At 44.3% G+C, this 12,223-nt stretch overlaps 1 protein-coding gene across 1 annotated transcript; it reads right to left on the bottom strand.

Annotated features, from left to right (window-relative positions):
• Window positions 1-723: 723 nt before the first annotated feature.
• Dcma (decima) lies at window positions 724-11,567 on the bottom strand. The gene is made up of 5 exons (XM_076379974.1): window positions 11,308-11,567; window positions 10,908-11,074; window positions 5,995-6,131; window positions 5,056-5,232; window positions 724-945 (listed from the first exon to the last, which is right to left on the bottom strand). Exons 1-5 carry the CDS (start codon window positions 11,431-11,433, stop codon window positions 776-778), a joined length of 777 nt encoding a protein of 258 aa, XP_076236089.1. The 5' UTR covers window positions 11,434-11,567; the 3' UTR covers window positions 724-775.
• Between the last annotated feature and the right edge of the window lie 656 nt (window positions 11,568-12,223).

A 12,223-nucleotide genomic window follows, 5' to 3' on the forward strand; every position in this document is an offset into this window, starting at 1 on the left:
ACATTTGATCGCGTACAGGTTCACCTGTATCGTGTGCCCCCAACTTTAATTATCCATGGAGTTTGAGTTTCGAAGTTAGATTTCACTGGTCACCTCAGCATGAATCAGTTACAACTCTACAATTGTTGCACGATTCCATACGTAAGTGTTCCAGTTCACAATTAGACGATCAAACGACGACGTTACATCTACGATACTCATTTCTGATATCGACCCTCCTTCGCGACAAGTACGATATATAATCCACCTAACTATCGTTGCAGTTCGGGACTCGAAAAATATAGGTGTACAATAATCCACCGAGGAATCGATCGTTACACGGAAGTTGTTGGTCGATCACCGATGCGAACGTCCAACGCGATTGCATCGAAGTCAGATAAAATACAACCCTGAACGGTTCCTTTGGTAAATGAGAAGCTCTTTTAAAAAAATATGTCCGCTTTACGAGAAAACGCGTGTACCGCGCAAACACGTGCGCGTAAGTATACATATATTCGTAGATTCTGTACTTACAAACTAAATAAAGCTTGCCTCAGGTTTCCCGTACCGATTAATCGACTGAGTTGCAGGTGTCGCGTTCCACAATTACGAAACGCGGCGGGTGTTAGCGTCGAATGCCTTTCCCTTCGCTGACAGTGCCCTACGATTCGAAGAACGCTTCCCGAACGCAACGAGGGTTCACGTAGAATGTCGAAGAGCGTGTGCAGTCTGGTTGGACGTGGTCAAAACGAAAGTTGCGTTCTTTTGGCGGGCAAATGTATGACGGTCGGTTGATTTAGACGTAATTGGCTCTCGCGGTGCAGCAAAAGAGATTCATAGCTCCGTGGAAGTAGGACTGTCTGGCGAATCTGCTTGGCCTGTCGTTGCTCTGTTTCCATCGATGTAATCGTTTCCCGTTCACACGGGGGCCCCTGTTCGCCGAGTTCTGCAGCGCCGTATACTTCTCTGCGACACGCACAAAACAGAATTTTCTTAGCTTCCGTCTTCGACGTGGCCTTTCGCCGAGAGCAAATTATCGCTAAGTGAATCCCGTCGGGCAAAGAGATTCCATCAATGTTTGAGATTTTCCTGAAGAGACCACCGTGACGGGCTTCTAAAATGGAGCCTGGTGATACGCTGCACAGTGTTCCGAAATGGTAGCTTTTGGAGTAGAACTCCTTATACTGGCACGGACTGAGAAAAGTTTCTCCATTTACTTTTTTTGATCGTTAAATAGTAGGTACCTATATGAGGCAAAATTGAGACGCTTACGATGCATTTTCAGCTGCCATTTGCCAAGACAGATGAAATTGGATTTCACGATTCGTTTTCGACTGATTCGGGGCTTATTCTACTGACTTCGCTGTGTCTGACCTAATGCACGCCGAGCTAGACACATTTCACACGAATTTTGTTAGACGTTTTCGCACCAATTAATAACTCTGGAACGAAGCTCCAAAGCAGTTTCATTATTCTTGATTTTCTTCCTCTTTTAATACGTAAAATAGCCTTGCGTGTCCAACACCCTGCGTATACTGAATTCATGAAGAAAATAATTAAGAAAAGTTTTAGTTCTTAATAAGATAACTTGTTCTCAGCGATTTGTACACTTTGAAGGTAAAATGTAATTTAGGAACACTGCGCTGCGTGACCCTCCTGAGATGCTACTTTGTCCCTTAAAAACAACTACCCGAAACGGTGGAATACTATTACGCGATTGTTTGACGTTAGTTCGTGGTACTGCGCGGCCGAATGAGAGGCTACTCAACGTATAATTAGTTAATGGAGGGTAATTTAGTTCCTTAGAAGTTCCGAAGCAAATGCGTTTCTAATTGAAGGGATCCTTTTTGAGGTTTCCTTTAAGATTAAAAAAGCAAATCGTACCGTAATCGATAACGACTTAATTTCGTGAGATGGTTCGATGCGGTTTTTCCTTGAAGCTCGAATTCTTTTTGCTTCAGACGCCCGATGAATAACCGTGGATCGACGCTGGTACATTTCAAGATTTGTCAAAGGAAGGAGCCTTCCTCTGCCAGGAGGAATGATTTTCAGTGGAGGAAAGTGAGGTACGTAGGATCGATGAGTACTTTTTTTTTATGTTCGAAGAGCAGAACGTTTGGAAAGATACAAGGAGATATCGAAGTGAATAGTCAGACGAAGTGTCTTCATTTCCGAGAAGCTAATGCTATTTCGATGCAAAGGAATACTATTACGAACGGAGTTAAGAAGATATTTTCAATCGTAGACTTGATCATTAGAGGAATTTCTATGAATTCCCTTTAAAAACCTACAATTTCTCTACCGCGCAGTATTTCTAAATTTCCAAGCGAAATATATTTCAGAATTTCATTATTTCGCAACATCAACATAGACAAATTGAAAATGTCTCGCGTGATAGTTTGCGAAAAAATTCCTCTTCTAACAAGACCTCGACATGGGAATACCCCTTTAAACTCCCGACGGCTGCGGCGACCGTGACAAATTACGATGCCTAAGCAGAGCACTTTTCGCATTCTGCTCCAAGGATTGAAAATGAAGCTGACATATAGAACCTGAAAATCTTAACGATGAACGTTGCCCGCGGCTCGACGGGAGCAGAATTTCAAAAAATCACGTAGGACGCCCGATTCCCTCGTTCCGCGGAAACGTGGCCGAAATTCGCCTCGCTCGTTCGCCAGCCATTTCCTTCTCTTGTTTACCCCTTCCCCTGTCCTCGCGTTTCGTCCACTCGACGAAAACCCTTTTTCCCGTTTTTCCCCCGGAAATCTCCCCGTCGCGATGCGAGGGCAAACATGAAATACCCGCGCGTCCTTGACCCCTCGGCTACGCTCGACACCGATAACGCGTCGTCGGTACGTGCGCATATTAATTTCATCCCGTGAAACAGAGGGCCAGGGATGAAATCGAGTAAAGGTCGGCCCATGACGTTTCAGAGTCTGGCCGATTTACGCGGGCGAAACGTTTGATCGACCTCGGCCGCCGCGATTGTTTCGCGAATCGTCGGCTCGAATTGCTTTATCAGCTCGCGGTTGAACATATTTCCCCCGACCCGTCTCGATTTTCCCACCACCCCTTTTTCCACGAGCAACGAATTCCCATTTCCGCGGTCAGGCGGAGGGAACGCGGGAGCGTGGGTTCCACGTTTCCACCTATCCTTGACCTCGATCACTGTTTAACGTTAAATAATGCTCCCGCGCTTCCGCAACGCGTACACGTTTATTCCACTGCCGCTGTTACGCGTACACACGCGTTTCCATTACACTCATGCGTTAACGTGTATTTAGAATGAGTTAGGAGAAAGTGGAGAGAGAGGAAGCTTGTTTGTTAGAAGCTTTCCCAGATACCACATGACGTTTTAACGACGTCTGTTTTATGTCGATTTCATGCTGAAGGTCTTATGATATTTGGATGTCTTATGTATGTTTTTTAAGACTTTTTTCTGTTTTGATTGTACTTCAAAGTGTCCATTTTCCCACTGAAATGACCCCTATGCGATTCCATTATCAGATGAATAGTGTCCCCACTTACAAACGATATCAATCATTTGAAACCATCCAATTTTTGTACCACTGAAAGGTTATCAGGTGCTGAGGAATGTTCAACTATGCTTCAATTTCGCCGATATGTGGAAAGAATAAGGATTCACCGTCTCGGTTTAAATGCACCTTGGCGAAACGAGAAGGATCGCTGTCACCGAATTTTCGAATGTCACGCTCGACCCCCGTGTCCCGAGTTTTCTCCGCGGAGCCTCCTGAAACCATCGAGGCGTTCCTTTTTCCCCGCCGTCGCGCCCGTGTACGCGTTCCCTCGACCGAATTCTCGCGGTACAGCGTGCATGAAACGAGACCCTTTTCGAAAATTCAGCCGAGAAGTCGGACACGATTCCCCTCGGCTTCTTATTTCCTTCTGTAGCGGCGCGCACACGTTCTCTCTCGAGCGTGAATTTCTCGGCCGGCGAACACTGGAGGAGGAAGTCCCAGCTTCCGTTCGACCTTGACCCGGTTCCTCCTCAATGTCACACCCTGTGTACCGTCCTCTTTCTCGCCTCTGCTTCGATGGCCGTGCATAAAATTTCAGATTTACGATCGGGCGCAACGATACGCGGTCCTCAGCTTCCGCGATTCTTTTTCGATCGACTCGAGAACGCTCTCGAACCTCGCTCGTTATGTCGACGGACAATTAAGGCCCGTCGTGTAGCATCCGGTTGAGAATTGAACCGGATAACCCTATAGCGAGAGCCTTATCCTGTCGGAAGGTAATACGTTTGTTCCGTGGAATCAATGGGTAGTTGGGCAGGAGGGAGCAGGACGAAGTTCGATAGACGGAGGTGGAGAACGCGTTCTCCTTTGAAATCCAGACCTTGGCCTCTGGGGTAACCCGATTAGAGATGGTTGAATAGAGTGGGCGAGAAGTGGCATAGGAACGAGCGGGGAAAGAGGGATCGAGGGTGAATGAGATATTAAGGGATAAATAGATTGATGCGTTCACGGGAACGCCATATTGAATTAACGACGCTGTTTATGGTTTGGAAATCGGTTAAGACTTATCGGGGAAGCTCGGGCTGCGAGGGGTTTTATCTTCTTGAAAGACGCTCGCTCTTGCCATGGTGTACTGGCTGATTCAGAGATGGGTACTTGAAAGGAATTTATAACTCGGAGGAGAAGCGAATAAAAAAGGCGATACACTTCCAAGAGTCTTAAGCGAAGATTGAATTACAATGCCTTGCTGTATTTTATCTGGCATACGGAAAGATTCAAAATTGCAGATCAGTGAAGTAACAGAAATATTTTTTAACTTCTTGTTTCAATCATTACTTTTTTTAAAGATTTTCGTTACTGGTACTATGTACCATTCTGCAATTGAGCCATTTATCTCTGAATCATATTAAACTCATGCTTCAGTAACCGCTAGCGCTTATAAATGCAATCCCCCGAAAGCGAGCGCGCGTATAAATTCGACCAACAAGGTGGGAACGTGGGAATGGAAGAAACAAGAGGCGTTCCCTATGTTGCGAAATAAAATTCCGCGAAAAGGAGAGAACGGGGGCGAGAATGGCAGAGAAAAATACGACATCACCTATTTCGCCGTCCGACTGGGGCATAAACTCTTGCAGTTCGTCGATCAGATTCCGAATTTCCTCTGAATCTTTCTTGATGCTGCGCAGCTCTTCTTTAGCGAAGTCCACTGTGATTGGTTTGCACAGGAGAATTTGCGAAATTGCGTTGCCAATATTTGGAGCACCGGGTCGAGACTCTGCAAAATTCGCGAAGTTAAAAATTTATTACCGTGCTAATTAAGAGTTTCAAAGACAGTTTGAACGTTATAGCTATAGACTCATGAGAGAATTCTTCACAACTAACACTTCCACAGAGGAACTCCGAAATTTTCTGAATACAGGATGTTTAATATGACAGGTGAAATTGAGTATAGATTAATTACTGAGAAAACGTCTAAAGTGTGCTTGAAATGTGTCTGATTCACTACTTATTCTACTGACTTCTCTGTGCCTGACTTGACTAATGCACGCCGACAGTAGAATAAGTCCCAAGTCAGACACATTTCACAGAAGTTTTATTAAACATTTTTATCCTATTTCAAATTTCGTCCTATTTCGACATGGAAAATCACCTTTTAAAATGTCTGACACTGTCATCGAACACCTTATACGTGTATAACCTTTTTCTATCTTCAAGAAAAGAAAGATACGCCAGCAAAGTGGAGCCACTTATTTCGATATCACCCTGCATAGAAAAAATCACGGTACCATCGAACGAACTGGTCAGAATTCTTCCAGCAGACAAAGTTTCGTTAGTCGTTGACCTCTTTCCATCTTGGGATCGGAGTTGCCACAAGATCTAATTTGCTATCGCGTTCTCGGCAACTCGTCCACTAGGTCGACGCGATATTGCATTCATGAACGATGTCACAGGCCTCGTTGTCAATTTATTCAAACGCCTCAACGCGACCCTGACCGGAGGAATTTCAACTCGAAATACGGGAATGTTCTGTACTCACTGTAATAATCGGTCATGTCCATGGGCACGATACGGATCAAGTTTCTACTCTTCCACAGCTCGCGTAGGAATAGTTGAACGAGGCAGAAGAGCAGAGTCAAATTCTGGCTGTCTACGGGGATCCCGATGTCCGTAGTCCTGAAAGCAAAAGGTCATTCGGTGGAGTATTACTTTTTACCGTGGAAGTTCCCTCGTTAAAGATTTCGCCTGGTCATAAAACCGTCCTCCCCTTCCTACACCCTCGCAATTATTACCTTTTGCTTTTGTCCGTTGACCGTAATTCATTTGGTGGCCGACAACTTAGTGAACTCTCGTTCCGCGACTCATCGAGTTAATTACACGAAAAATGCAGTTACTGACATCCGAGGGAAATCGAAGGAACCCCCTCGAGGCCAATTAACGTTGCTCTCGTTGCACCGTGTACCATTTCTGTTAATTCTTTGAACTAAAAGGGAATGCAATCGAGGGCCGAAAAATTCGACCGAAAGAAGAGAGAAACTACAATAGTGCGAGCAATGCGTTAACTAATTCGCAGAGAGAATTTCATTCGTCCCACACGAAACAGGAAAAATGTCTACAGTTCGTTCCACGATACGCAGCCAGGGAGTCTAGAACCGAATCGGCTGGACGTCCAAGTCTCCATTATTACACACGCCGAAAGTTTACCTTTAGTTCCGTGGACACTGGGCACTGGGGAGGTCAGACCAAGTCAAACGCTAACAATAATAATAATAACAATTGCAAACAACGTCGATGTACTTCCCCTACGTTAAAAAGTTTCCCAGCGAGCCATACCAATGCCCGAAACTTTCGAACGCAGCAAAAAGCCAACGAGAAGACATTTCCTCGCGAATGGTGGAAACCTGCGGGTCTGTGTAACTCGAGAAACAAGGTCGCGCGGGGCAGACGTTCCTGCCAACTTTTTTCATTATTTTTCCGCGCTAAATTCCTCCCGCTCCGCTCACGCGCTGTGAAACAGCCTGTACACCATCCCCGAGTATTTTCAATTCTCGCGTTCATCTGATCGTTGAATATTTAACTCCTTTTCCCCGCAAACACGAAATCAAAGCGTTTTCATTTGTAACGAGGCTGAAGCATCGCCAGCCGCGGCTTTCTCTTCTTCGCGAGGAGAGAAAAAAAACCGAGGCGGTAAATCGCGGAATTAACGAGCCGCGCGGTGGCCAGCGCGGGCGACAAGTGTAAACTTGGCCCAGCTGACGAACCCGAGGGAAACTTCGCCCGATGTTTTTTACAGTCGCGTAATTTCCTCGACGGGGGGTTAAACGGCCGAACACGACTGTGACGTCGGAAAATCGCCTCGCGTGACACCGACTTTTATATCTCCCTAGACTAGCCTCAGATCTCGGCTACGCGGAACGAAAGATGATTTTCACGTGCTGCTTGATCCCTCGGTCGGTGCACGGTCATTATTTCGCCGTCGTAAAAATCTATTAAAACGTTTCCAGAGAATCAGCCATCGATTCGCTGTGTTTAATGTCGGGTCGCTGGCGTTTTACAGTCAGGGGGATGCTCGGAGTTACCCTTATCGTCCAATTCCCAATCCAATCGCGGTCTAGAAACTCGCTTGTATCCGCGAGTTATCGCTGTTAACGTAATTATGGAGCAAATTCGATTCCTCTTGGTTCTCCCTTATACACTCGGCTGTCAGATATGTAGCTCGAAATCGTTAAGGACGAACTTTGCAACCCCCTAGGCGCGTTGCTTAGTGTTTTAAAAAGGCTCCCTGATTGCGAGGAAGTCAGAATTTGGGTCATTTTCTGTTACACAATTCTTGGCTTTTTCAAGTCCCTAAAGCTTTAAGGTATTCAATTAAGGTTTCCTTAGGTTAGTAAAATTATGTGAATTCAGGTGGCTTGAATTTTATTCAAGTAACTCCACTAATCTGAACGAGACTTTCGAATACCCTAATTTGATTTGTGTGAACACAAGCTTGATATGGAGCTACTGGAATACAAGTGGCTTGAATTTTGTGTCTGAACAAGCCTTTAGGATATACTGTTTGGAGTTCAGAAGTTGTTAGTGAGACGGCATAGGCGTAAGAGGAGTGCTCAGTTCACTGCAAGTAGCAGTAATAGGTGTGACCAATTTGGCCAATAATGGAAATGCGTGTATACCATCTCTATGTATTTTTCTGCGGAGCCAATCAGATCCACTGACAACTTCTGGGCTATCAACAGTACTTGACGTATATAGAAACTATCTGAATATATGTGTCGCTGGGAGTACAGTTCACAACTTCTGACATCCATTAAACGTTCAAAGAGGTTGCCACAAGGTTCGCGAAGAAAGCGCTACATGTAATCGTCAACTCGCAGGGTTCTGCGTAAACTCTTCGACAGCGATGATCGCGGGGCCACGTAAAGGGGAGCAGGGGGCGAGGTCAATTTTTACAGAAGCACGAGAAGGAGCGCGTGGCGTGTGTCACGTAATCGATAGAGAAGTAGCGTGATTTTGTAAGATAAGGTCGCACGAGCCGCGTTTATTGTACCAGCGCGGAAGTATCGGAAAAACTGTTTGCAAGATAAATCAAACGCGAGGCGTTCTTGAGCGTTTCTCCGCGACCTCGTGACATATTGTAGACTCGGAGGTGCTCTCCGCGAGGTATCGATGGCTGAAGCCTGGATACTTTTTCCTCACGGAGTCGCGAAACTAGACGGGTGTGCAATCGCGCGTCCAATTTTCGCGAGATAGATGCTTCAGCGACGCTTAAATTATTGCAAATCCCCTGTGCCTGACATTTGTAGCGTGACAGATATTATATGCAATGTTACGTGAGTCAAGAGGGTCGCGGTGCAGCGTGTTGTCCAGCGGCTCTCAGAGTACATGTGATAATTAAACAGTTACATAAATGGCAACGTATAATAAACGGGAGTGCGATGCTCAAACGTGCGACATAAGACGAGACTTCTGCGCTACAATGGTTTATTATCCAACAAAGACAGTTTCTTTTTAATTAGCAATTTATCGGTTATAAGAATCAACAAGTCTGGTCCTTTTTACGTGGGAAGGTCTATTCATTTTCTCTTTTATAAATCGATGAAGAAAGCAATTAAGAATCCCTCAATGATAAATTAATAGGCAGAACAAGTTTAAGAAAGTGTAACTTTTCGAATGATCAAAAGTTATTCCTCAAAGGAAAGCACATCGCAGGAGCTTCTGAAGTATTCCCAGAGACTACTTTGCCAATTCTGCGACCGTCCAATCGTATCTTCTTTTCTATGAATCGATAACATTTCCCTAGGAACTCGAAACAACTAGCTCTCGCGATTCCCTCTTTTTCCCTTGAATATATGTCAAGATTGTCACGATAATTTCAGGAAACGCGAACAAATCTGGGCTTAGCGAGTCGGTTCGCGTTACACTCGAGGGGTTGAGCTGTTTCCTCTCCCGCGGGAATTAAATGTAATTCGGTAGGGATCGAGCGTAGTCGTAATAAGTCCGATAAATCTTCCAGGCACAATAGAAACGGACAATGCCTTTTATTTAGGGATTTCCGGCTCACGGCGGCGCATTTTCGAGTATCATCAAGGGAGATCGTCTGGTTATCCGCGGGAGCGGAACGGAAACTGGTCACGAACGTGTTCACCGTTCGGCCTCTATCCTAGCAATCTATTTACTGTGTTAATTGGAATCTCATTAACCGGAAGCAATTTGAATTCGTTCCGCGCGACGTCTTCGTTTAACGTTCGATAGGACTAATTGACGTAAACTAATTAATCAATCGTCACGGTGTCTCCACGCTCTTCTTTCGCGTTTTAGTCTTGCATGACCACTCTGGTTGCTGCAAAGTCGAGCTACGCGGAGATAATTTCGCGCGATTTAATATTTCTGTGGAGATGCATATTGTTACTCAAGGTACTTGAGCAGTTGAAAAGGCACGACCAAGAGAGTCAACGCGTCCGCCATTGTTATGCAATTTCGCGCGGTATCCTTTGTGCGAGATATCTGAGAGGAAGGTAATCTGTTTTAGGGAAGGTGGCTAGAAATATAACTGCATGTCTGTTTTTAGAGACCCTCTATATTATGCTCGCGGAGATAATTATCTCAATTGTTTCGGTGAGTTTCGGATGTGATGATACATTAGCTAGTGATTCGTTTTGTTCTCTTTCACCCCCTGCGTATTTATTGAAATCAATAATCGGTAATTATATTGGATTCCTCTACTTGAACGTGACGTCCCATGTATTCTTAGAAACGTAACAACGCCTTGGTTCATCGTCATTAATACTGTGCTTCTATATGTGAATATATAGACCTCCAAGAAAGTATTATTCCTATAATTTCTAATTTGCTTTGTAATAATATGTGTCTTTGGATACCTTCCTGTTGTCAGTACTTTATGAAATTTATAACAAATTAATTTTAAGGAGACTTCTTCGTATAACATTGAACTGGTAAGTAATTTGAAATTCTAGGAATGTATGATCAACTCATTTAACTTTGACCATACAACTGCATATAAATTACATACAGGAACAGGATATGCAGAACCCCAGATATTTTGATTTATGTACTTATTTGTGGCTGCACAAAACCACACGAGTCTATTGTACCCACAGTTTCAAAGATGAAAAGATACGAAGGACATTGAAAAATTGCACAGTGGCTAACATGTCAACGTCAATCCTTCACCGATGACATATTTTGAATCCCAAAATGGTTATGTAAGTAGAAATGAAAATTGCAGCATGAGAGAGGTTGCGTCTTCTAAGCTAAATAGCTACGAATTTTACAAACATTGGAAAATTAAGTTGAATAAAATTCTAAACCTGACTATGACTCGGTGCATTCTATATGCGTTTGATGATGATATCTGAAAAATTGGAGTCTGTAGGACATGCAGTAGCCCTTGCTGAAGTGTTAAAGAATCTGTCAATGAAAAATGTTACGTACCTTCGTACTTGTGGCAGTATTAGCTGGGCGGTGCTCTTACACGATTCCACGCAATTTCGACGCAATCTGCGTATTCGTTCTCGTAATTCTGGACAGTCCCGCGATTGGCCAACGTTCAACAGCAGATCACGGAACTGCGCTACTTGTATGTTAATTTCTTGTATTTGCTGCGAAATAAAATTGAGGCACGCGATTAATCCCGCGCGCTCGTGAACAGGTCGATTAAACCCTTCGTGAGGATGTAAATCGAGCAATTCGTTGCGTAACTAACGATCACTGGATTAAGCTGTATCTCGATGATTGATTTAATATGAAATGGGCACAGACAATATTGTACCAGAAAAAAGAGAGTACATCGATTATTAGTTACGAACATAGTCAAAGGAAAATTCGAATTTACCATGAAAACTGCCTTCTCCGTTTTTTCGCTTTTGTCATCTTGTGGATGATTTTGAGGCTGATTTTGGCTCGGCGCTGGAGTTTGGATTTGGCTGCTGCTCACCGACGTTACCAGCGATTCTGTCATTATTTCGTTTCAGCGACGACTTACTGATTGCTAATTGCCATAAGGCAATTAACAATAGGGCGTTCACGTATTTACCGATATTGCAAGCTGTTTATCGCACAAACAAAAAGATGCACCAGCGAGCACACTCAAATACTCGTTTTATTTTCAATCCATTTCTCGAACACACGTGTCGATGTAAAGAATGCTTCACGAAGATACTTCTGTGGCCAAAGAGCACGTATCTGGAATTGAAATATAGCTTCCTCGGTCTTATCCTCTTTCTGGAACGGTTGCTTCAGCCCGACCGATTGTTCCTGGCCGAACGATACAAGAAAAGGATGAAACATACGAACAGCATTTTACATCGACTATTTCAACAGAAAAGACTTCCGTCCTCCGATGAAGAAAAATGAACAGAATAACCTCTGTCCTTGCGGCTTGAAGATACAAAAGGAGTATCGATCACATACGTAGATCGTGCGATCAAGATGCAACCACAGAAGTCTGCGAGACACAAATGCAATACGTTTGTCAGTTTTGAACCTTGGGAACTATTGAAACCACTGTTCTCTTCGCATAACAGGGGCAAAGTAGTCGTCGACTAGGCAATGCTAGTTCGTGAGGCTATTAAACGAAGGTGTTTAACGATTCTGACGTTGGGAACAGGGGAAAACGCGACAATTTATCGGCCGAAGTATTCTCTGGATGAGTCTTACGAAGTTGAACGAGATGCCACACTTGTTGGTACTCGAGCTAGGTCTCGACGCTGACTTCATCTTTCGCGATAATTCGGCGAACTGGTTCGCGT

The sequence above is a fragment of the Calliopsis andreniformis genome, chromosome 6 (assembly GCF_051401765.1).
Source record: "Calliopsis andreniformis isolate RMS-2024a chromosome 6, iyCalAndr_principal, whole genome shotgun sequence".
Lineage (NCBI taxonomy): Eukaryota > Metazoa > Arthropoda > Insecta > Hymenoptera > Andrenidae > Calliopsis > Calliopsis andreniformis.